Genomic DNA, 23,700 nt, shown 5'->3' with positions numbered 1-23,700 from the left:
GAGAACATACAAGCGGGGAAGAGGGGCTGAGGGGAGGAGAGGGAGAATCCCAAACAGGTTCCACATTCATTGCAGAGCCTGACATGGGGCTCAATCCCATGACTCTGGGCTTAGGACCTGAGCTGAAATTGAGAGGCAGATGTTCAACCGACTGAGTCATTCAGGTACCCCTAGAGTTTTCATTTCTAATTCAGTCACGTTTAGAAATCCAACTCTCATTATTATTGTAATGACCCTGGCTCTGTGACTAACAAGAGACAGAGACTGTGTTTTCTTTGCAAGAGTCCTTTTTGTTTTTGTTTTTTTAACCTTGTTCTAATAGTCACACTCTCTCACACTGAGTTCTTAAAGGAACTTTCTTTTTATGTTTTTATTTTGAGAGAGAGAGCATGCATGCACATGCATGCAGGTGGGGGAGGGGCTAGAGGGAGGGGTGAGGTCGGGGACAGAATCTCAAGCAGGCTCCATGGTCAGTGTGGAGCCCGATGCTGGGCTCGATTCTAGGACCCTGGGATCACGACCTGAGCCAAAATCAGGAGTCGGGGGCTCAAACGACTGAGCCACCCAGGTGTCCTGAAGACCTTTCAGTTGAACTGATTCAGATGTTCAACATCACATGTGACCTATTTTGCATCCCCTGACTTTGGTTCAAGCATAATCTCTTCACTCAATTGCTCATTCAAGGAACGTTTAGTAAGTGCTTCCCAGGTGCACATCATTGCCCTCAGCAGGGGATAAAGCAGCAAATCAGACAAATATTTTCCTTGCCCTCATGATGAGTAGGACACTAATGAGTTGCACCATTGAATAATTCACTGCAACGCTAGTTCAGTGCTAAGAGCTGAAATACAACAGGCTTGAGGCCAAATTGCTGAGACTCTAACCTTGCATTGGGGTCAAGGAGAACTTCCTTGGGAATGTAACATTTAAGCTTCTACTTAACTAGCAGTCAACTAAGAAAAGAGTGGGAAGAGGAAGTTGGCACACAGGGGACCAGTCCAAAAAAAGCCCATGAGGAGAGAGGCACCTGGGTGGCTCAGTTGGTTAGGTGTCATACTCTGATTTTGGCTCAGGTGATGATCTCACAGATTGTGGGTTCTATGCTGACGGTGCAGAGCCTGCTTGGGATTCTCTAACTCTCCTTCTCTCTGACTCCCCTGCTAATGCTCTTTCATGTGTGCACATTCTCTCCCCCTCCCTCTCTCTTTTCCAGAAGAAATAAGTAAACTTTAAAAGAAAAGAGAATTATTTTTTAAAAAGGGGGGCACCTTGGGGCGCCTGGGTGGCTTAGTCGGTTAAGTGTCCGACTTTCGCTTAGGTCATGATCTCTCGGTTCGTGGGTTCGAGCCCCTCTTCGGGCTCTGTGCTGACTGCCAGCTCAGAGCCTGGAGCCTATTTCAGTCTGTGACTCCCTCTCTCTCTGACCCTCCCCTGCTCACGCTGTCTCTCTCTCTCTGTCTCCTAGAAATAAATAAAACATTAAAAAAATTTAAATAAAAAGGGGGCACCTGGGTGGCTGGCTCAGTTGGTTAAGAGACTAACCTCGGCTCAGGTCATGATCTCAAGGCACATGAGTTCGAGCCCCACATCAGGCTCTGTACTATTCATGCAGAGTCTACTTGGGATTCTCTCTCTCTCTCTCTTTCGCTCTCAAAATAAACTTTGAAAAAAAGTTTATTTCTTTTTTTTTTTAATGTTTTTTATTTATTTCTAGGAGAGAGAGAGAGACAGCATGAGTAGGGGGAGGGTCAGAGAGAGAGGGAGTCACAGACTCTGAAACAGGCTCCAGGCTCTGAGCTGGCAGTCAGCACAGCGCCCGACGCGGGGCTCGTACCCACGAACCGCGAGATCATGACCCAAGCGAAAGTCGGACGCTCAACCGACCAAGCCACCCAGGCGCCCCTAAACTTTGAAAAAAAGTTTAAAAAAAAGACAGAAAAAGGCCATGAGGAGAAAAGCGAGCATGGTGAGATCAAACAACGTAGAGAAGGCTGAGTGCAGAGTGATGGGGAAAGAGGCCAGGCACAGATGATACAGGACTTTATAGATTGTGCTAAACATTTGGTCTTTATTCCAAAATAAGAACTACTGAGAGGGGCACCTGGGTGGCTCAGTGGGTTGAGCGACTGACTCTTGATTTCTGTTCAGATCATGATCCCACGGTTTGTGAGTTAGAGCCCCACATCCGGCTTCACATCACACTGACGGTACAGAGCGCTCTCTCTTTCTCTCCTTCTCTCTCTGCCCTTCTCCTTCTCTCTCTCTCTCTCTCAAAATGGATAAATTAAAAAAAAAAAGAACTACTGAGAGGTTTAAGCAAGAATGGGATATGGTGGGTCTGTATTTAAATAGAGAGCTATGGTTTAAACATGGAGAATGGATGAAACTGGAAGAACAGTGATGTATTGGTCAACTATGGCTGCATAACAAAATTCAGTGGCTGTAACAAGCACTTCTTATTTTTTGCTGAGGGGTCTGCAAACTGCCTGGTGTGGGTCTCCTTAAGACTGTGGATTGACTGACTCCGTTGGGCTGGAATCAGCAAAGCTTCGATGCAGGTTAGGATTAAATCTGTTCCACGTGTCTCCTCATTCCCCTTAGACCAGAAGCTACACAGGCCACATTCCTCTTATGATGAATGGCAAAAGAGCAAGAGTGCCCAGCCGAACTGTGGAAGCACCCCGAAGACCTCTCCGTAAACATTCATTGGCCACATCCAGTCTCATGGCCAAGCCCAAAAGAGTGGGATGGTGAGTAATAGTCCAATGTAACAAGAGGGTATGATCAAGGAATTTTCCATTCTGATGGAAACCAAATAAATGGTAGAGGCTAGTACCCTCCTCATCCTAAGTCATCTGCTTTAGCCCCCAAACAACTGCTTTAATTTTCCCAAAGCCGTTCATGGGGAGGGTAGAAAACCAGTATATTATTAGCCTAGAACTACTTTGATCATTCACAAAACAGGTGAGTCTCCGACCTCCATTTTCCCCCTGAGCCTATGGATGCAATGAAGAATGATTTTGCAAGTCTTCAGAAACAAATCAATCCGTTTTTGCACTTCCTTCTCTGTCAACACGAGGCGGGAGTTCTTCCTGTCACGGCTGGCTCTGCTTTGCCCAGGAAAGTGCTCCCTTTTCTGCCAGCTGCACCAAAGCTACCAATTCAACAATAGGTTCCAAATGGAAAAGAGACGCAGGTACCTAATTTATGATGGATGGATCCGGCACAGTGCTATGTACTCTCATCAATGTTTAGATAAAATTTTGTTTTTTAAATAATTTATTTTTTGAGGGGAAAAGAAAACCTGTTGTTTTGTCTAGTTTTTTGTTTTGTTTTTCCTGAAAGCCCTTCTGATTTCTTATCTCACATTCTTGGGCCCAGCTTTAACAGGAATATATTCACAGCAATTGTCCTGGGTCTTTAATCAAAGAAGCCAGTCTTGTTATGCAGATCAACATTTTTGGCGGGGTGTAAGGCTGAGGGGAAAGTTCAGGTTAAGTTGGAAGCAGCCCTGGGGAGTAAAAGTGAACTATTCTTGGCTGAATTCAAGTGGAGGCAATTCACTGAACGAAACCCAAAGGCGTCTGCTGATATCTTAGGTTGACTTTAATGAGTAGTTAGACTGAAATAGCTCCAGGCTCCAGGGGGTGGACCAAACCTATTGAGAACCTCTCCTGGGAGATGAAAAGGTGCTTTGAGAAGTAGTTTCGGCTTCTTCCCTGCCCCTAGCACAGGCTCAGCATGGGAGCGTTTCTGCTCATCTTACTAATTGGGGGCTAAGTACAGACAGAACCGAAAGGGACACTTATTTCACTAATAAGTAGAAAAGCTTCCTTGGGAACGAGAAGACAGGCTCACAGGAGGCAGGAGCCCTCAAGCAAGCATACAGGTGACACTTGTGACTTTCTAAAACAACTTTGAGCGGGCGATTTCTATTTAATTTCTTTTCGGAGTAAGTGACACACAGAAACAGCCTGCTAAAGGGGCTGCAGCGTCTGGAAAAAGATAAAGGGACTAGTTTTAATATGCCTTCCATTTCGGCAGCTAATGACACCCTGCTGCGGCAGACTATAATATTAACACACAAATTCCCGTAAACTCAGAAGCATTCTTTCAGGAGAATGTCTTGGGATATTTATTATATCTCCTTCGCAGAACTTATGTCATTAAAAAGGAAATATAACAGAAAAAGTAATTTATCTCACCTCCATTAAAGGAAAAAAACAAAGTAACAGAAATGTAGGCTTTTCTCACATTAGGTACTCCTGGTTAATTCTACTTTATGATCTTAATTTCCCATTCCTTCAAATATCTAGACTATGAATACAAGCTTCCCTTAGTCAAACCAAACACAAGGTCTCCATTTTATTTAGTATTCTTAAAACGCGTGTTTAGAGATTTAAAATATTGTATTCTAATGAAAGTGGTATTATTTAGCTTTTATACATTTGCTTCCTCGGTGGTTTCAAAGCAATTTATATATTTAATAGCCACTCTTCACAAAACAGCGACACGAACATTTGGAAAGCAACTCAACAAAGTGTAACAAAAGTGAAAGAGTGGCAGAATTATGACTAGAAATGGAGGGAAGGGGCTCAGGTCATGCTTGCCCAAAATACAGTACCTTGGCATATTACGTATTTTATTTATTTTTTAAAATTTTAATGCTTATTTATTTTTGAGAGAGAGAGAGAGAGAGTAATCAAGGGAGGGGCAGAGAGAGAGGGAGACACAGAATCTGAAATAGGCTCCAGGCTCTGAGCTGTCAGCACAGAGCCCGATGCGGGGCTTGAACCCATGAACGGTGAGATCATGACCTGAGCCAAAGTCAGATGTTTAACCAACTGAGCCACCCAGGCACCCCTAAATATTTTAAGCTGAAGGGATTTGAGAAAAGGCAGGTATTGGAAAGGGCTTCAACCTTCCCCTGAAGTGGGTCACAGAACCCTTGTGTGAGAGATGCCTCTCCAGTACCTGGAGGCCAGCAGCGTTGTTACCTCTGAAGACAAGGGACGTAGAGAGGAGTCCCAAGAGAAAGATCTTGCTAAGTTTCCCTCAGTTTACCACACTTATATTTGTCTTACTGTATCTTTCTGTGACTTTCCACTCTTCTTCAAACCTAGCATGAAAACACTCAGGTTTAGGGGCGCCTGCGTGGCTCAGTCAGTTGAATGTCTGACTCTTGATTTTGGCTGAGGTTGTGATCCCAGGGTCATGGGATTGAGGCCCGTGTTAGGCTCTGCGCTCAGTGTGGAGCCTGCTTGGGATTCTCTCTCCCTCCTTCTCTATCTTCTCTCTGACCAAACTCTCTGTTTCTCTGGGTCTTCGTTCCCTTATGAAGACTCCTGTGTCACATTAAAATGTAATTAAGTTTGTATGTTTTTTTCTTGTTAATCTCTCCATTGTAATAGGGGTCCCAGTCAATAACATAAAAGGGTAAAGGAAAGATATTTTTCCTCCCCTACAGGAGTATTCCAACTTTCTCTCCATTTAGTATTCTCCAAAACAACACAAATATTTTCATGAGATATGTCATTTATTAGATTGATCAAAGGATGAAGTAAAAAATTATAGATGAAATAGATCATTTAGATCAAATCACACAGATCATGATTATTTCCAAGCATAAAATTAAAAAAAATTTTTTTTTTAATGTTTTATTTCTAGGAGAGAGAGAGAGAGACAGCGTGAGCAGGGGAGGGTCAGAGAGAGAGGGAGTCACAGACTCTGAAACAGGCTCTAGGCTCTGAGCTGGCAGTCAGCACAGAGTCCAACGCGGGGGTGTAACCCACGAACCGCGAGATCATGACCCAAGCGAAAGTCAGACGCTTAACTGACTAAGCCACCCAGGTGCCCCACCAAGCATAAAATTCTTTAAAAAATTTTTTTTAATGTTTGATTTATTTTTGAGAGAGAGAGAGAGAGAGAGACAGCATGAGCAGGGGAGTGTCAGAGAGGGGGAGATACAGAATCTGAAGACACGCTTCCAGGCTCTGAGCTGGATGCGGGGCTCAAGCCCACGAACCGTGAGATCATGACCTGAGCAGAAGTCAGATGCTTAATCGACTGAGCCACCCAGGTGCTCCTAAAATTCTTTACAGTGTATAGATACACATCTGAAATAATGCTTCTAGGAGCACCTGGGTGGCTCAGTCAGTTAAGCATCCGACTCTTGGTTTAGACTTGGGTTACGAATCTTGTGGTTCATGAGTTTGAGCCCTGCATTGGGCTCTGTGCTGACAGCGAGGGGCCTGCTTGGGATTCTCTTTCCCTCTCTCTCTCAAAATAAATAAATGAACTTAAAGAAAAAACGAGAGAGATTTCTCAAAACATGTTTTCTTCTCTCCAGTTTCAAGTCCTTATCCTCACTAAAGCACATTTTGAGTTTCTCAGCCCCAAAGGGCCTAGAGTATACATACATTTTTTTGGTGTTTATTTTAAATCATTTTAAAACAGAGAGGCAGAGTATGAGCAGGGGAGGGGCAGAGAGAGAGAGAGGGAGACAGAGAATCCGAAGCAGGCTCCAGGCTCTGAGCTGTCAGCACAGAGCCGGGTGTGGGGCTCGAACCCACAACCCGTGAGAACATGACCTGAGCCGAAGTCAGATGCCTAACCGACTGAGCCACCCAGGTGCCCCTTGTTCAGTTATTTTTAATTGCAGTGCATCGTCTGAGGCTCTAAGGAACGCGGTCTTCCCAGAGGAAGACAACCAAACACTATGAAGCTTCCAAGAAGCTTCCAACTGACAGGCTCGAACCTCTCGGCTTCTGCAGACTCTCGGACCACAGACTCTCCACTGCGTACCCTTGGAGTGCGGTGAGCCCTTGTGCTTGAGGCCTTTTCGGCAGCTTGGCCTCCCTGCTTCGTGGTTACTGTGATGGCGAGAGGACTTCAAAAAGAAAAGTGAGTTAGGATGTCAAAAGGCCATACTCTAGAGGAATACCCAGAAGAGCCGTACTTTTAACCTGCGTCTTGCAATTTAATGAAAATATAAAATACTAGTTAACCCAGCTTCTAAATCTTGTTAATTCCAGGGCCAAACAGACTGGAAGGAATTACCGCTCGTTCATGGGGGTCTGTGGCACTGCCGACAGTTTTAATTTACATATTCATGCCGAACATTTTGAGAGGCAAAGAGCATTCTTTGGCCTTAGTAATGTATGCAGTAAGGGGGCAAAGTGGTTGAAAGGCTCTTGGCAAAATGGTCTGGGTTTATTTTTTCTGTAATAATTTCAAACTATCCATCATTCACTGCAGTGAGGTGGCATCCGATGGTGGGTTTGTAGTCTTTTATTTCGCCTGAGACAGGCTGTTCTTTGGCTGAGTTGTCTTCAAAAGAAGGCCTTACAGGGGCGCCTGGGTGCCTCAGTTGGTTAGGCATCCGACTTCGGCTCTGGTCATGATCTCACGGTTCCTGAGTTCAATACCCCTGGTGGGCTTCTCTGCTGCCAGCGCAGAGCCTGCTTCAGATCCTCCTCCTTCTGCCTATCTGTCCCTCTCCCACTCTCTCTGAAAAAAATAAACATTAAAAAAAAAAAAAAAGGCCAACCCAGCATACCCTTCTTACCATTTATAGGAAGAACAAAGCACTGAAACACAGAAATTGTTTTATTTATTTTTTAAAAGATTTATTTTTAAGTAAAACTCTACATCCAACGTGGAACTCAAACTTACAGCTCCGAGATCAAGAGTTGCACACTGCACTAACTGAGCCAGTGAGGAGCCCCTAGAAATTGTTTTAAATTGTTACCTTTCATTTAACAGCCCAGTCGTACAGTTGCTCATTGGAACTTACTTCTGCTTCAACCCCCGTTCTTTGAAAAATGCAGGAATTTTTCTCATTAAAATATTAGCTTGACCCAAAGATACCAAAAAGTTAGCTGCCTTAGCACTAGTTATTGCTGTCTGAGACCTCCCAAGAAGTTTAAAAAACCAGAAGATTAAATATAGCAAAATATGAACAGGAAACATAGTTTGCAAATCATTTAATCACTGTAACTGTATATAGAAATTTCAAATTACTCACTTTTCAGTCAATTTTTTTCTGAATTAAATACCAAATTTGTGAAACAAAATATATAACATGGCCCTCAAAAGAACTGTTAAATGGTAGATTAGCTCCAATGCAAAACTTCTTTCTGCATTAAGAAAGAGACCCACAGTAACCCTATGTGGTAGGTAGGTCCTACCTTCTATTGAACAGCAGTGGAGAATGAGCCTCATAAAGACGAAGTGACCTAACAAAGATCACGCGGTCACGAATGACAGTATCTTGCTGGGTACTGCAAACTTTGTAGCTTTTAGCCGAAGATTAATTTTAAGAGGAGTACTAGTCGTTACAAAATGAATACGCTAATGTGATTAATGACAAAATATTTCATTGATGTTAGTCTTATAGAAAGGGTAAAGGAAATAAAATTCACAACTCCAGAGAGCGCGCGGGGGCAGAAGCTGCTGTGGCGGCGGCGACAGCGGCTGCTGTCAGAGCTGGAGAGGGGCCGGGCGGAGTGGCCATGGAGGGTCAGCGCTGGCTGCCGCTGGAGGCCAATCCCGAGGTCACCAACCAGTTTCTCAAACAATTAGGTCTGCATCCTAACTGGCAGTTTGTTGATGTATATGGAATGGATCCTGAACTTCTCAGCATGGTACCAAGACCAGTGTGTGCAGTGTTACTTCTCTTCCCTATTACAGAAAAGTATGAAGTATTCAGAATGGAGGAGGAGGAAAAAATAAAATCTCAGGGACAAGATGTTACATCACCAGTATATTTTATGAAGCAAACAATCAGCAATGCCTGTGGAACAATTGGACTGATCCATGCTATTGCCAACAATAAAGACAAGATGCACTTTGAATCTGGATCAACCTTGAAAAAATTCCTGGAGGACTCCGTGTCAATGAGCCCTGAAGGACGAGCCAGATACCTAGAGAACTGACGCTATCTGAGTCATTCATGAGACCAGTGCCCACGAAGGTCAGACTGAGGTGCCAAGTATAGATGAAAAAGTAGATCTTCATTTTATTGCATTAGTTCATGTAGATGGGCATTTCTATGAATTAGGTGGATGGAAACCATTTCCAATTAACCATGGGGAAACTAGTGATGAAACTTTACTAGAGGATGCCATAGAAGTTTGCAAGAAGTTTATGGAACGTGACCCTGATGAATTGAGATTCAATGCAATTGCTCTATCTGCAGCATAGCTGGTCAGTGATGGAAACACCAAATACGGTATTATTTGCAACAAAAATTAAATCTTCTGCTGCCATATACTAACTCAAAAATTTTGATATTTTCATTAACTTGACGGATTAAACTTTATGTGAATTAAAAAAAAAAAATTCAGGACTCCAGGTTCATGCAGGCCCCTTTGAAATACCAAATACTTCTAATTTTCCTTAGCCTCTTACTGGAGGGGAAGGGGGAATCTTGTTATGGCTTAAAAGACAAAACCAAACCAAACCCCAAACACACGTACACAGCAATTCCATGCCTAGATAGAGACCCAAAAGAACTGAGACCAGGTATTTAAACACTTGGATACAAACATTCATAGCAATACTATGTGCACTAGCCAGAAAGTGGAAAAAAATCCAAATGTTCAAGACGTAAATGGATAAGCATGATGTAGTATCCGTGCAAGGACATATTTTCAGTCATGAACAGGAATGAAGTACTGTTATGTGCTACAACTTAGATTAACCTTGAAAATATGCTAAGTGAAGGAAGCCAGACACAAAGGGTCATATACCATGTGATTCCACTGACAGGAAATATCCAGAATAGTAAACCCAGAGACAGAAAGCAGGTTAGTGGTTTTTGGAGGGCTGGGATGTGGAGGAGGGCACGGGGAGTGACTGCTTAATGGGTGTGGGGTCTCCTTTGGGGGTGGTGAAAATGTTCTGGAACTAGATGACACAACACTGTGAAGATACGAAACACCACTGAACTGTGCATTTGTGAATTTTATATCATATGACTTTCACCTCGATTAAAAAAATGCAGGCTAGGGGCGCCTGGCTGGTTCAGTTGGTAGAGCATGAGACCCTATCTCGGGATCCTGAGTTCAAGCCCCACTGGGGTGTAGAGATGACTTGAAAAAACAAACAAACAAACAAACAAACAAATGCAGAATAATAAAATAATGATGATTGACCATAAAATCCTACATGAATAGCAGGTAATTTGCTTTTTGTTGGTTTGTCACAATTTCAGTGGGTTTCTGACCACTATAAACCAATATATAAAAAGTTACCCATTAAGAGTTCCAAATAAGGCATTAATGCAGCTGAGGTCCCTCCTTTGTCCAGCTGGCAGAGCACCTAGTAGAGTTTACAGTACACGAGAAGCTTCAGAAATGTTTTTAATCTGTATAAAGTGCAAAGGGAAAGAAAACTGAGACATGCATGAAAAAGCATAAATGGCCAGAGCCTAGAAAAGAAGCTAGCAGACACGCGCGTGGGGAAATCTACGTATGTGAGCACGAACAGAAGTATAAACACTCCAGAGTACGTGCTTCCTCCTAACTTAGTGTGTTTCTCCAAAAACAGAAGAATAAATCATAGTTTCCAGTCACCACGCTCTGGGTCTCAGCAAAGAGGTCACACATGGGGGGGGGGAACCTAGCTGCCACTTCCGATTGCTTCCTCGGTGAAACAAAGCAGGAGGTTAAGTTACACCAGGAGACTCTCAACAGGGCTCCCATTGTTCCAAGCTCACAACTCAGGGACACAATGGGCCCCTTTCATTCGGAGGCCCTACAGGCTGGGGGAACTGTCCCTCACTGACAACTTTTCGTTGGGAATTTTCATAAACACAGACTTGCCCAAATATGTGTTAATTAGTTTTTAAAACCAGCACAGAATAAAGAAACAAAACTCAATGGACGCTAAACCGAGAGTCAGGATCCCCAAGTCTCCTCACCAGTCGGTCTCGGATGGGACTTTCAGCAAGTCAACTTGCTCTTTCTGAGCCTCAGATTCCTTGGTTATAAGATGAAAATGGTTTCCAAGATCACTTAGAACTCTGAAATTCTACAAACACACATGACCGCCTACTGATGCTGCTACACTATTCACTCCAACAAATGGGGATAAATTATGAGAGAAGAGAATCATTAGTTCACATCTTTTCATTTACTGTCAGCACTTGAAACAAGGAGGCTTAATAAAAACAGGCCGAGAGACTGTTCTCTGTTCCTTCTCTCACACAAGACATAACGAATAAGGTCCGATGGGTTCCGTACCCCAACAATTTGGGATCCCGCAGGCAGGCAGGCCTGGAACACAATGAGGAAGGGGATAACCAGAAGCCAAAGCATATTTTGTCACCGTTTCTTAGGTTATCAATGCATTTCAAGAATCTCTTCTTTGCAATGATTCAAAATCCGTAGGAGACAAACGCCATTTACAGCAAGAATGTGACCAATGTCCCAAGCCGCCGCACCGCGTCATTGTTTTGTTTTTTCAACCTCAAAACTTGCCAATGCAAGAACTTTGTCTCCGGAGCCTACGAAGAAACAAACACAATAAACAAACAGTCATTTCAGATGCACTTACAGGTCCATCGATATCGAAACAGAAAATAAAACTAGCTTCTATTATCAGAGCATTTCCCCTAAACTTTCCCAGTACCAAGTCCCAATTTCCTCTCCCCTGCACAAATATCTTACACACAGGGGATGATTTATTGGCTACAAATCCTTACTCTAACTTACTGACTTCACTTAGTTACTTTATTTTTAAGTAATCTCTACTTGCAATGTGGGGCTCAAACTCACGACCCCTAAATCAAGAGTTGCAAGCGCTACACTGACAGCGCAGAGCCTGCTTGGGATTCTCTCTCTTTCTCTGTCTGCCCCTCCCTGACTCACACTGTCTCTCTCTTTCTCTCTCAAAATAAATAAACTTTAAATTAAAAAAAAAAAAAAAAAGAAAGAGTTGTATGTTCTACCAACTGAGCCAGCCAGGTGCCCCCTTATTCTAACTTTAAATATGAAATATAATATATAAAATTTTAGTTTATTTTTATATTTATATTTAGCTGACAAATTTATTTATTTATTTATGTTAATGTTTATTCATTTTTTTTTTTAATATTTTTTATTTATTTCTAGGAGAGAGAGAGACAGCGTGAGCAGGGGAGGGTCAGAGAGAGAGGGAGTCACAGACTCTGAAACAGACTCCAGGCTCTGAACTGGCAGTCAGCACAGAGCCCGACGCGGGGCTCGAACCCACGAAAGGCAAGATCATGACCCAAGCGAAAGTCGGACGCTTAACCGACTAAGCCACCCAGGCGCCCCCTAATGTTTATTCATTTTAGAGAGAAAGAGAGAGCGAGTGCACAGGCACGGGAGGGTCAGAGAGAGAGGGAGACACAGAATCTGAAGCAGGATCCAGGCTCTGAGCTGTCAGCACAGAGCTGGATGCAGGGCTCCAAACCATGAACTGCAAAATCATGACCTGAACCAAAGTCGGACACTCAACTGACTGAGCCACCCAGGCACCTGCTAGCTGACAAGTATTTTTAAAATATTAGGGTATATTAATTTACTATTTTTAATGAAGAAGTCAAGAGATTTATAAAGAAAACACTTCTGGTTTCACCTCTATTTTTTTCTTTTTTTTTTAAAGTAGGCTTCATGCCCAGCACGAAGCCCAGTGCAGGGCTTGAACTCAGGACCCTGTGATCACAACCTGAGCTGAGATCAAGAGTCAGAGTGAGCCGCCCAGGCACCCCTGGTTTTACTTCTACACTCAAGATAAGGCCATCTTGTTATCTCACTCTTGGTACCCGCTAATCTGCAGTGGTACTGCCAGGCCAGCTCTCAGAAACACAAGGAGACTCACCGAGGTCTGTAGACACTTTCTCAAACTGGCTGAGCACAGCACCTGCGTTTGCGGACAAGAAGGCCTCATCATCCGCGGTCAGCTGAACGAAACAAAACAAAGCACAGCCCGAGGGAGCCGATTCAGATCTTAACACGCGGTTCTAGGAAGCACCTTTCAGAATGTCTCAGCACCACAAAGTACATCACAGAGCAAGAAGTTCTGTACCAAATACTTTATACCTTTTCTTCATACCTGATATATGAAATTAAATATAGCTACCTTCTCTCCAAGTTTCCTGAGAGCCGTGAGTATCTCCACTTTCTGTTGAGTGTATAGGCCTCTTTCCAGCTTTCCTACCATGAGATCTCTATCCATCTGAAATGGATGAATGCAAAGAATATGGTACTTAAGTTAGAAACTTTGTGTCCCGGGCACCTGGGGTGGCTCAGGTGGTTAAGCATTCGACTTTGGCTCAGGTCATGATCTCATGGTTTGTGGGTTCGAGCCCCGCGTCAGGCTCTGTGCTAACAGCCAGTTCGGAGCCTGGAGCCTGTTTCTGATTCTGTGTCTCCCTCTCTCTGACCCTCCCCTGTTCATGCTGTCTCTCTCTCAGAAATAAATTAAAAGGAAGAAAAAAAGCATCTGACTTTGGCTCAGGTCATGACCTCACAGTTCATGGATTTGAGCCCCACGTGCGGCTCTTTGCTATCAGTGCAGAACTTGCTTCAGATCCTCTGCCCCTCCCCTGCTCGTGCTCTCTTTCTCCCTCTCAAAATGAATAAACATTAAAAAAAAAAAACCCACAAAATGTTTTACCTAGATTTTCAGTTTTTTTTTTTTTTGAGAAAGAAAGAGATAGCAGGGAAGGGGCAGAGAGAGAGGAGGAGAGAGAATCCCAAGCAGGCTCTGGGCTATGAGCACAGAGCCCAATGCAGGCCTCTAACCCACCAATTGAGAGATCATGACCTAAGCCAAAATCAAGAGTCGGCCACTTAACTGACTGAGCCACCCAGGTGCCCCCAGATCTACTTTCTCTTAAAGAAAAAGGATCCTCTAGTTCATTAATCTTAAAGAAAACTATAGAATCAATTCAAGGCAAACATGTCAGAAATATAATTGCATGGCTCTAATTAATCAATGTTCTTTTTTTTTTTTTTTGTAATCTCTATACCCAGTGTCAGGCTCAAACTCACAACCCTGAGATCAAGAGTCACATGCTCCACTGACTGAGCCAGCCAGGTGTCCCTCAGTTCTAATAAATCTTAATGCTAATCATAACCACTGCCTTGATTATAAATTTTATTGAGGAACTGGTAGGTCAAAAGCTTCCTTTAGAGAGAGGCTATCCTCTAAGAACTCATTCCCTTAAACTGAAGTGTGGCCTATACGCTTGAATGAGATAACTGGTATCAGGTCTCCAGGTGCGTTGGTTAAATATCATCTCTGTCGTCAGAAACATGGATAGCAGGTACTGTGCCCGGTACCATTCCATGTGCTTTACACACATTACGTAGTACATACAGTACATGCTTTACACATATTATTTCATTTACTCCTCATAACAACCTTAAGAGGTAGGAACTACCACCTTTTTATAGATAGGGAAACTGAGGCACAAGTTGAATAACATATTCAACTTCAATAGTAATATTTATTAAAAAGCTTATTGTGACACCTGGGTGGCTCAGTCGGTTAAGCCTCTGACTTCAGCTCAGGTCATGATCTCACAGTTTGTGAGTTCGAGCCCTACATTGGCCTCTGTGCTGACAGCTCAGAGCCTGGAGCCTGCTTCGGATTCTGTGTCTCCCTCTCTCTGCCCCTCCCCAACTTATGCTCTCTCTCTCTCTCTCAAAAATAAATAAACATAAAAACAAAGATTATTAATGTTAAAACTATTGAAAGTAAAGAGCAGGGATACAAATCCTGCCAGTCTGACCCAAGTCCATGCTCTTAACCACTATGGTACTGAATTACCAGTGGGTGCAAATCACTCGTTAATGCCTTAATTATATCTAGGTCTATATACAGACTTTGTCAAATCCTGGTTTATAGAGATGTTTGAAATTCTTAGATAAAGGCCACATGTGCAGAAACCAATGCTGCTAGTGAACTCTAGATGGCATTTCAACTCAGGGCTTCGGAAATAAATGGTCAACCCTGAAAGGTGGGGTTCAAGTAGAAGCAGTTAGTAGCAGTTTAAACTGCCATATGCTATTTACACCTCTATGTTCATTATCGACAATAATTGCTCAAGACTAATTTTGTCAGAAAACTGTGGGTTGTGGCTCTAAAATCAAGTGACCAATTTTTTTTTTTTAGTAATTGACTATTTTTAAGAGCAGTGTGAGGTTCACAGCAAATTGGGTAAACGGTACAAAGATTTCCCATATCCCCCCTGTCCCCACTCAAGCACAACCTCCTCATCATGAACACCCCCCACCAGAGAGGTTCACTGACACAACACACTCCCAAGTCCACAGCCTAAACATTAGGGTTCACTCCTGGCGGTGGGGTACATTCTCAACTGACCAATTTTTAAACTTCTGACTAACATAATGAGCAGATTCGGGAGCTGAGGAAAGAAACACGCACAGCAATGAAATCAATTTAAAGAGACTTTACCTCTGCTAACCTTGTCCGAAGTTGACCTGGTTGTTTCTTTGCAAATAATCTGATGACCTCTGGGGTCTTAAAGGCCTGGCTGATGGCTGCCTGGATAGCCTAGAATACAAGAAGGCAAAAACTAAGCAAAATATTTCGATGAATCAGATATTACAGTAATTGATAAATCTTCAATTACTAACAGGTAACTGTTCAGGTCTTTGTTCATCAAACACAGTTTTAATTTTAGTTTCCATCTGTCATTTCTGTGCCTGTCACTGGAGACAAATACATACTGAATGATGATCTGGAAGCTCATGCCGGTTTACTGATAAGCAGATGCTCACCTAGAAGTTAAACCCCCAAAAAGGGTTTCTTTTCTATCTTAAATATACTTACTAAAAAAAGAGAGAAAAACGGTCTGTGTCGCTAATGTAAGTAAATTATGCTCACCAGTTGCATTCCGCTCAGCTCATCTACCAAAGTCATGTTTCCAGACATAATTTTCTTCAGTGAATCATTAAATTCACTTAGTTGCTCCAGAGTTTCCTTTTTGGTTTCTTCTTATTCATCTGTATCAAGTTCCTCCCTGAAGTACAGCAAACATAATATACAAAAACAGAGTTCTAAGTGCCAGAATATCCAATCTAATACTTGGACTCTAAGACTTCATATACACATATTTACAAAAAATATCTTGAGGGATAAGGCTGAAAGGAAACAAAATGCTAATAATGGATGTGTTCAGATGTTAGTAATATGGGCGTTTTCCTGCAATGTGGTTACTTTGATAATTAAACATTCTTCTTTTACCAAAATGAGGCACACTTAACAAACCACATAATAACTTCCTTTTAAGCACTCTATGAATCAATGCATAACCTTGGGCAAGACACTCAACACGGCCGAGCCTCAGATCGGGTTTCTTGATCTATAAGCCACAGATAATGATAGTACTACCTTATAGGCCGCTATGAGCATTAAATGAAATGCAGAAAGTGCTGGACAAACAATAGGTACTTGACAATACAGCCATTTCTTTTATGATCATCACTGATGGTAGGTAAAATTCTGTGCACCTTGAAATACAACAGCAATGTACCACCTATCTTCTGCATAAGAAGCTATTTTTATTCACTACTTGAACAAGCCATTTATTAAACATTCACTGCAAATTTAACGACAGCTACCATTTATTGAGCACCAACTCTGAGCCAAATATTGTTTTGGCCCCTTGATTTGAAATATTTACAACAACCTTTCAAAGTAGTTAAAAAAGGCAATGAACTTTTGGTCCTTTGAACAGTTAAAGTTGAAAATACATGGGAAGTTCAAGTAGTATCTTCTCAGTTTTAGACCAAGCAGGGCTGTTTTAAATACTGAAGAGAAGGTAGGTGTTATTATTTTCACTTCACACTCAAGGAAATGGAAACTTAAGGGGGTTACTTTTATGACTCCAAAGCTTGCACTGAGTGTATTTCTCCAAGAGACAGAGCACTGTGAAGAACACCACGGGGAAAACCGAAATCACAATGGGCCTGCACCCAGAGCTTGTAATCTAGCTGCAGAAAAAAAGCCACTGGACTGCAAGTAGCACTGTTACACTCTTACCTGCACTCCTCTAGATCTTGTAATTGCTGCATGAGTCTATCCAACTGTTCTTCTAAATTCTGCTTTAATTTGCTTGTCTCTGTCTTTCCTCTGGAAGCCATTTTGATCTCTAGGAAGAACGATAAGCCCACATACAGTATATATTTGGTTATTTGAAATGATTCCACATACCAGTACAATTTACAATGGGCTATGTTCATCCTGAGCTACAGGTGTGGGAAAGACAGTTGTGCAAAGAGAATTTCATTTTAGGTCTAAAAGTTTAAACTCATATACTAGTAACACCCTACAAAAATGCCCAGCAGTCTTCTTAACTGACTTGACAAATTAATTAAACATCTTCACTATTGGTCCACCTTACTTTAAACAAATTTGGTAGTTAAAAACACAATCTTTTAAAAATGTTTATTTATTTTTGAGAGAAAGAGAGCACACGCACGAGTAGGAAGAGGCCAAGAGAGAGGAGGACAGAGGATCCAAAGCAGGCTCTGCAGTGACAGCAGTGAGCCCGATGCGGGGCTCGAACTCATGAACTATGAGATCATGACCTGAGCCGAAGCCAGATGTTCAACCAACTGAGCCACCCAGGCGCCCCTGAACACACAATTTTATAAAGAAATAGATCGGGGGGTGCCTGGGTGGCTCAGTCGGTTAAGTGCCCGCCTCTTGATTTCAGCTCAAGTCATGATCTTACAGTTTGTGAGTTCAAGCCCCACAGTGGACTCTGTGCTGACAATGCATACAGTGCCTGCTTGGAATTCTCTCTGTGGCCCTCTCCTGCTCTCTCTCTCTCTCTCAAGATAAATAAATAAACTTAAAAAAAAAGGAAAGAAATAGATGGGGGCTGGGACACCTGGGTGGCTCACTGTGTTAAGCAGCCAACCCTTACTCAGGTCACGATCTCACCATTAGTGGGGCTGAACTCTGCATGGGACTCCGCAGTGCAGAGCCCAGTTGGGATTCTCTCTCTCTCTCTTTCTCTGCCTCTCTCCTGCTCGCATATACTCTCTTTTTCTCTCTCTCAAAATAAATAAATAAAAACATTAAGAAAAAAAGAAATATATCAGATCTTTTTGCATTACAAAAAGATTCACTGTAACATTCTTTTTCATTCTTAATAAGTATTTTCCAGGACTCAGAACACTCCTTGTATTATCTTGTTGGTTTTATGTGCATTTACCTAACGGCTTGTGGGCACTAACAATTTTTGATATGAATTTTTCCTTTGGAAATGTGCCCCTGGATTACTTTTCTCTCTCTCTTTTTAAAAATATTTTTATTTATTTCTAGGAGAGAGAGAGAGAGAGAGAGAGAGAGAGACAGCGTGAGCAGGGGAGGGTCAGAGATAGAGGGAGATACAGACTCTGAAATAGGCTCCAGTCTCCGAGCTGGCAGTCAGCACAGAGCCCGACGCGGGGCTCGAACCCACGAACCGTGAGATCATGACCTAAGCGAAAGTTGGACGCTTAACCGACTAAGCCACCCAGGTGCCCCTGGATTATTTTTCTCTTACTGATTTATAGGAGTATGAAGCCTTTGCAGTTATGTTGCAAATATTATCTCTTGTCTCTTGACTTTAAATTTTACTTATTGGTGTTTTTTTGGCCATGATAAAATTATTATTGTTTATTTTTGAGAGAGAGGGTGTGCATGTACACATGTGTGCGTGCAGGAGAGGGGCAGAGAGAGAGGGAGACAGAAGACCCGAAGCGGGCTCTGTGCTGATAGCAGAGAGCCTGATGAGGGGCTTGAACTCACAAACTGTGAGATCATGACCTGAGCCAAAGTCTGACACTTAACAAGCTAAGCCATCCAAGCGCCCAAAGATAAATTATTTTTAATGGCCAAATCTGTCTTCTTCTGACTTCTTAGTTTTATGTCCCATGAAGGCAGGCCCTAACCATCTTAAGATTTAAAAAAACATACTGTTTTGTATTCTAAGACTTATATAAATTTTTCTTTTTTTACATTCAGCTTTTTTTTTTTTTTTTTTGAGAAAAAGAGAGAGAGAGAAAGAATCCCAATCCTGATTATTGCTAGTGTAGATAAGAGCTGCTGATTTTGGTGTGTTGGTATTGGATGCATTTATCTCAATATTTATAGTGTTTAAGGGGTGCCTGGGTGGCTCAGTTGGTTAAGGGTCCGACTCTTGGTTTTGGCTTAGGTCATGATCTCACAGTTCGTGGGTTTGAGCCCTGGGTTGAGCCCTGTGCTGGCAGTGTGGAGCCTGAGAGATTCTTTCTCTCTCCTTCTATGTCTGTCCCCCGAACTCTCTCTCACTCACGGTAAATAAATAAACTTAAAAACCACAACAACAACACAGTGTTTAAGTTTTTCCATTTATAAAAACTAAACTTACATTTCTTTTAGGAAACATGTTTTGCTTAATATTAGGTATAACGATTCATCAAAACCTAAATCCTAGGGTAACTTATTAAAGCATTTAAAAATTTCCTACACATAATCACCACCAGATGATCTGGTATATGAACGTCAATGAAGAGAATTCCTTATATCATATTTCAAAATGGAATGTAACCAGGGCGCCTGGGTGGCTGAGTTGGTTGAGCGTCCGACTTCAGCTCAGGTCACGATCTCACAGTCCATGGGTTTGAGCCCTGTGTCGGGCTCTGCGCTGACAGCTCAGAGCCTGGAGCCTGCTTCCGATTCTGTGTCTCTCTCTGCCCCTCCCTTGCTTGTGCTCTGTCTCTCTCTGCTTCTCAGAAATAAACAAACATTAAAAAAAGTTTTTTTAAAGAAATTAAAGAAAAATGGAATGTAATCAGTGAAAATCTATTCTTACTGCTATCCCTTTTAAAATCAGTTTAAATCATCTACAATGATTAATGATACATACATATAAATAGGCTACAATATAGCCAGAAGTGGAACTTATTATAGCTATACGTCATGTATAATAGGTTAATCAAAAGTGTAATTATTATAGCCATGCTTCATGTATAATTTCTCTTGGGAAATATAATTTAAATTTTATTTTAGGCTCAGCTGGCTAAGTGTCTGACTTAGTTTCTGTTCAGATCATGATCTCATGGTTGGTGGGATTGAGCTCCACACTGGAATCTATGCTGACAGCATAGAGCCTGCCTGGGATTTTCTCTCTCCGTTTCTCTTGGCCTTTCCCCTGCTTACATGTGTGCACTAGCACTCTCTCTCTGGCTCTCAAAAATAAACATTTTAAATATAAACAAACAAACAAATAAATAGGACATCTGGTGGCTCAGTCAGTTGAGCATTGGACTTTGGCTCAGGTCATGATCTCACAGCTCATGGGTTCAAGTCCCATATCAGGCTCTGTGAGGACAGCTTGGAGCCTGGAGCCTACTTTGGATTGTGTCTCCCTCTCTCTCTGCCCCTACTTTCCTTGTGCTCTGTCTCTCTCTCTCTCAAAAATAGACATTAAAATAAATAAATAAAAATAAACAAATAAATAAACTTTATTTTAAGGGCACCTGGGTGGCCCAGTTGGTTGAGCATGTGACTCTTGATTTTGGCTCAGGTCATGATCTCAGGGTTGTGGGATGGATCCCTGAGTTAGGCTCCACACTGATCTTGGAGCCTGCTTGAGATTCTCTCCCTCTGCCCCTCTCTCCTGCTTGCAAGCTCGTTCTCTCAAAACAACAAAAAAAGTTAAAAAAATTTAAAAATTTTTATATCTGTTGAATTTTCCAGTGAAAGTTGAGCCAAACCTAAAACTGACAGTGTCTTTTCAGGCTCAATTTCCTACAGTCTAACCATGCTGAACTACTGAACTACTTGCTGTTTCAATTTTAGTATATGTGCTGCCGAAGTGAGTACTACTTGCTGTTTCGAAACATGCCATGCACTTTCATTCTTTTCCTCTAAGCGTGCTTTTTTTTTTTTTTTGGTACCTATGAAGCCCAGGTAATCAAGCTCTAGTTCGAGTTTCAAGTTTCAGCTTCTCCATAATGTCTTTCTTGGTTTCCTCTCAATCACTAAATTATTTGTGACTAGGGATTTTCTTTTTAAATATTTATTTATCTTTGAGTGAGAGAATGAATGAGTGAGGAAGGGGGGGAGAGAGAGAGAGAGAGAGAATGAATTCAAAGCAGGCTCTGCACAGGGAGCTCAAATTCCCACAAGGGGCTTGAAGTCACAAAAAGTGAGGTCATGACCTGAGCTCAACCACCTGAACCACACAGGCACTTCTTTATACATTAGCAGCTACCATAATGTTGGGCAGACATAAAGTACTGGATAAATAATTGGTAAATGAATAATGATTGCTTCTTCCATTGCATTTCACATCTTATTCTCTACTTAGTAGTTATCCTGCCTTAAATTATATGTGCTTTCATTATAGCACATTATTGGTCTGTCTTCCTCTCCAGACTAAACTCTCAGAGAGGAGAAAATGAGTTTCATTCCTCTTTTAGCATCCTCAGCATTTAGTAGAGAATAGATATTCAATAACTGGATAAAGTGCATAAAGGTACCAGATATTTTGAAGGGGTAAAACTATTTTAAATAAACTTCAGGGAAGAAGGGGACACTTTAAAAGCCTTATCCTGGGGGCGCCTGGGTGACTCAGTCAGTTATGCATCCGACTTCGGCTCAAGTCTTGATCTCACAGTTCGTGGGTTCAAGCCCTGCTTCGGGCTCTGTACTGACAGCTCAGAGCCCGGAGCCTGCCTGGGATTCTGTGTCTCCCTCTCTCTCTGCACCTTCTCCATTTATGCTCTGTCTCTGTTTCTCAAAAATAAATAAAAGTTAAAAAATTTTTTTAATTAAAAAAATAAAAGCTGGGCCAACGCCCTGGCGGAGAAGCTGCGGTCATTGAACTTGAAATATTTAAAGTGGATACAAAACTGTTTCAGCAATGCAGACAATTAAGTGTGTTGTTGTGGGCGATGGTGCCGTTGGTAAAACATGTCTCCTGATATCCTACACAACAAACAAATTTCCATCGGAGTATCTACCGACTGTTTTTGACAACTATGCAGTCACAGTTATGATTGGTGGAGAGCCATATACTCTTGGACTTTTTGATACTGCAGGGCAAGAGGATTATGACAGATTACGACCACTGAGTTATCCACAAACAGATGTATTTCTAGTCTGTTTTTCAGTGGTCTCTCCATCTTCATTTGAAAATGTGAAGGAGAAGTGGGTGCCTGAGATAACTCACCACTGTCCAAAGACTCCTTTCTTGCTTGTTGGGGCCCAAATTGATCTCCGAGATGACCCCTCTACGATTGAGAAACTTGCCAAGAACAAACAGAAGACTATCACTCCAGAGACTGGTGAAAAGCTGGCCCGTGACCTGAAGGCGGTCAAGTACGTGGAGTGTTCTGCACTCACACAGAAAGGCCTAAAGAATGTATTTGACGAAGCAATATTGGCTGCCCTGGAGCCTCCAGAACAGAAGAAGACCCGCAGGTGTGTGCTGCTATGAAGGTCGCCAGAGCCCTTTCGGCACAGCTGGGGTCAGCACCGTACTTAAAGCAATCAAACTAAAGATTAAAAATTAGAATTCGTTTTTGCAATAATGAAAAAAAAAAGCCGCATCCTGGCACTGCTCGTTATTCGAAATTTATCCTAGAAAGATTAACTCGCTGGCACCACCTAGTAGTCAATAAAGGCGGTGCACCTTTCACAGAGCTGCCGAAAGCCTGCTCAAAAACTGTAAATCTGGAGCGGAAGATGCTCCTTTCACGCTCACCTGGCCTCTTAGCACTTTGAACTCCGCACAATGTTGCCCGGTCCCAAAGTGCATAAACCTCCAACTGTTGTAGTTCCAAGCGTCATAAACTTGACGAAAGCCAAACTGTTCATCAGAGCTACAAGAAGCTCAAAGTTCAACCCACTGGGAGGTGGAGTTGGCTGAGGAATAGGAAACCATCAACAAGTAGTTTCATTCACTTTATATAAACTTGGCCTAACGCAGTCCAGATAACTTCCACCTGAGCAGCCTGGGTTCGAAACACACCCTTTCCGTTTCAGGAAGACACCACGGCGGGGGGTGGAGGACAGCGGGGTAAGGGAGGGAGGGAGCCCGTTTTCTCCCTCTATTGCGCCTCGGGCAGCCTGAGGCTCCCTAGAGAGGTCGCGGGCATGACTGGGGGAAAGCCCTGCACCCCCGCACGCCTGGAGGGAAGCTGTCAAACCCAGCATCAGGGAGAAGGGCGGAGAGCACACGTTTTCCCGGCTGGACGTGAGCAGCGTCTGGACCTCAACCATCCGGACGCGTCAGGGAGCAGCTCGGGCCGCAGCCCCAAATCCCGTCCGCACGGGGGAACTCGAAGCTCCCGCACTTGGGTCCTGCGGCGGCCGGGCTCGACTAGGCCCCACCTGCCAGCAGAGGTGGCCGGGAACCCCCGCCCCCGAAACTCTTCCGACGCCCCCTCCCCAGAGCAGACCCAGAACAGCCTCCTCGGGCCCTCTGGGTCCCCTCTGCGCCTCCGCCACCGCGTTGGTCCCAAAGTTGGGAGCCAGGGGCCCCGCCTACCTGAGGGTCCGGGCCGGGCGGACGCTCGCAGGAGGAGCACTTCCGCCAGACGCATGCACTTCCGGCCTCCGGGAGCCAATGAGGATGCGGCCTCTGGTGTTTCCCTTTCTGGCGTCCGGGCTGCGGGTCGTCTCCGGGAGGACTCGGGCCGGCGACCCTGAGTGGTAAGT

At 43.1% G+C, this 23,700-nt stretch overlaps 3 protein-coding genes and 1 pseudogene across 4 annotated transcripts in view; 3 read left to right on the top strand and 1 right to left on the bottom strand.

Moving 5' to 3' along the window:
- Positions 1–8,466: 8,466 nt before the first annotated feature.
- On the top strand, positions 8,467–9,204 carry LOC120233624 (annotated as a pseudogene).
- Positions 9,205–11,117: 1,913 nt separating this feature from the next.
- LZIC (leucine zipper and CTNNBIP1 domain containing) lies at positions 11,118–23,634 on the bottom strand. Its single transcript, XM_039234968.1, is given in 7 exon segments — positions 11,118–11,509; positions 12,850–12,931; positions 13,111–13,206; positions 15,454–15,552; positions 15,886–16,021; positions 17,044–17,152; positions 23,531–23,634. Coding segments are annotated over 7 exon segments (636 nt in total). The 5' UTR covers positions 23,586–23,634; the 3' UTR covers positions 11,118–11,450.
- LOC120233626 (cell division control protein 42 homolog) lies at positions 21,831–22,501 on the top strand. Its single transcript, XM_039234969.1, has one exon. It carries the CDS (start codon positions 21,902–21,904, stop codon positions 22,475–22,477), a length of 576 nt encoding a protein of 191 aa, XP_039090900.1. The 5' UTR covers positions 21,831–21,901; the 3' UTR covers positions 22,478–22,501.
- NMNAT1 (nicotinamide nucleotide adenylyltransferase 1) overlaps positions 23,623–23,700 on the top strand; it is a 29,895-nt gene continuing 29,817 nt past the window's right edge. Inside the window, exon 1 of one of the 2 annotated variants that reach the window (XM_039234967.1) lies at positions 23,623–23,694. The gene's annotated coding sequence lies outside the window, so the exon portion shown is untranslated. The remainder of the gene's footprint in view (positions 23,695–23,700) is intronic. The other variant, XM_039234964.1, reaches the window with a different exon arrangement.

This window comes from Hyaena hyaena, unplaced genomic scaffold (genome assembly GCF_003009895.1).
Source record: "Hyaena hyaena isolate Hyena2069 unplaced genomic scaffold, ASM300989v1 scaffold_94, whole genome shotgun sequence".
NCBI lineage: Eukaryota > Metazoa > Chordata > Mammalia > Carnivora > Hyaenidae > Hyaena > Hyaena hyaena.
Note: the sequence above shows the minus strand (reverse complement) of the source record. Positions and strands in the feature narration are given on the sequence as shown.

Coding starts and splice junctions, on each gene's coding strand:
- LOC120233626 (XM_039234969.1), top strand. CDS start 21,902: ATGCAGACAATTAAGTGTGTTGTTGTGGGCGATGGTGCCGTTGGTAAA.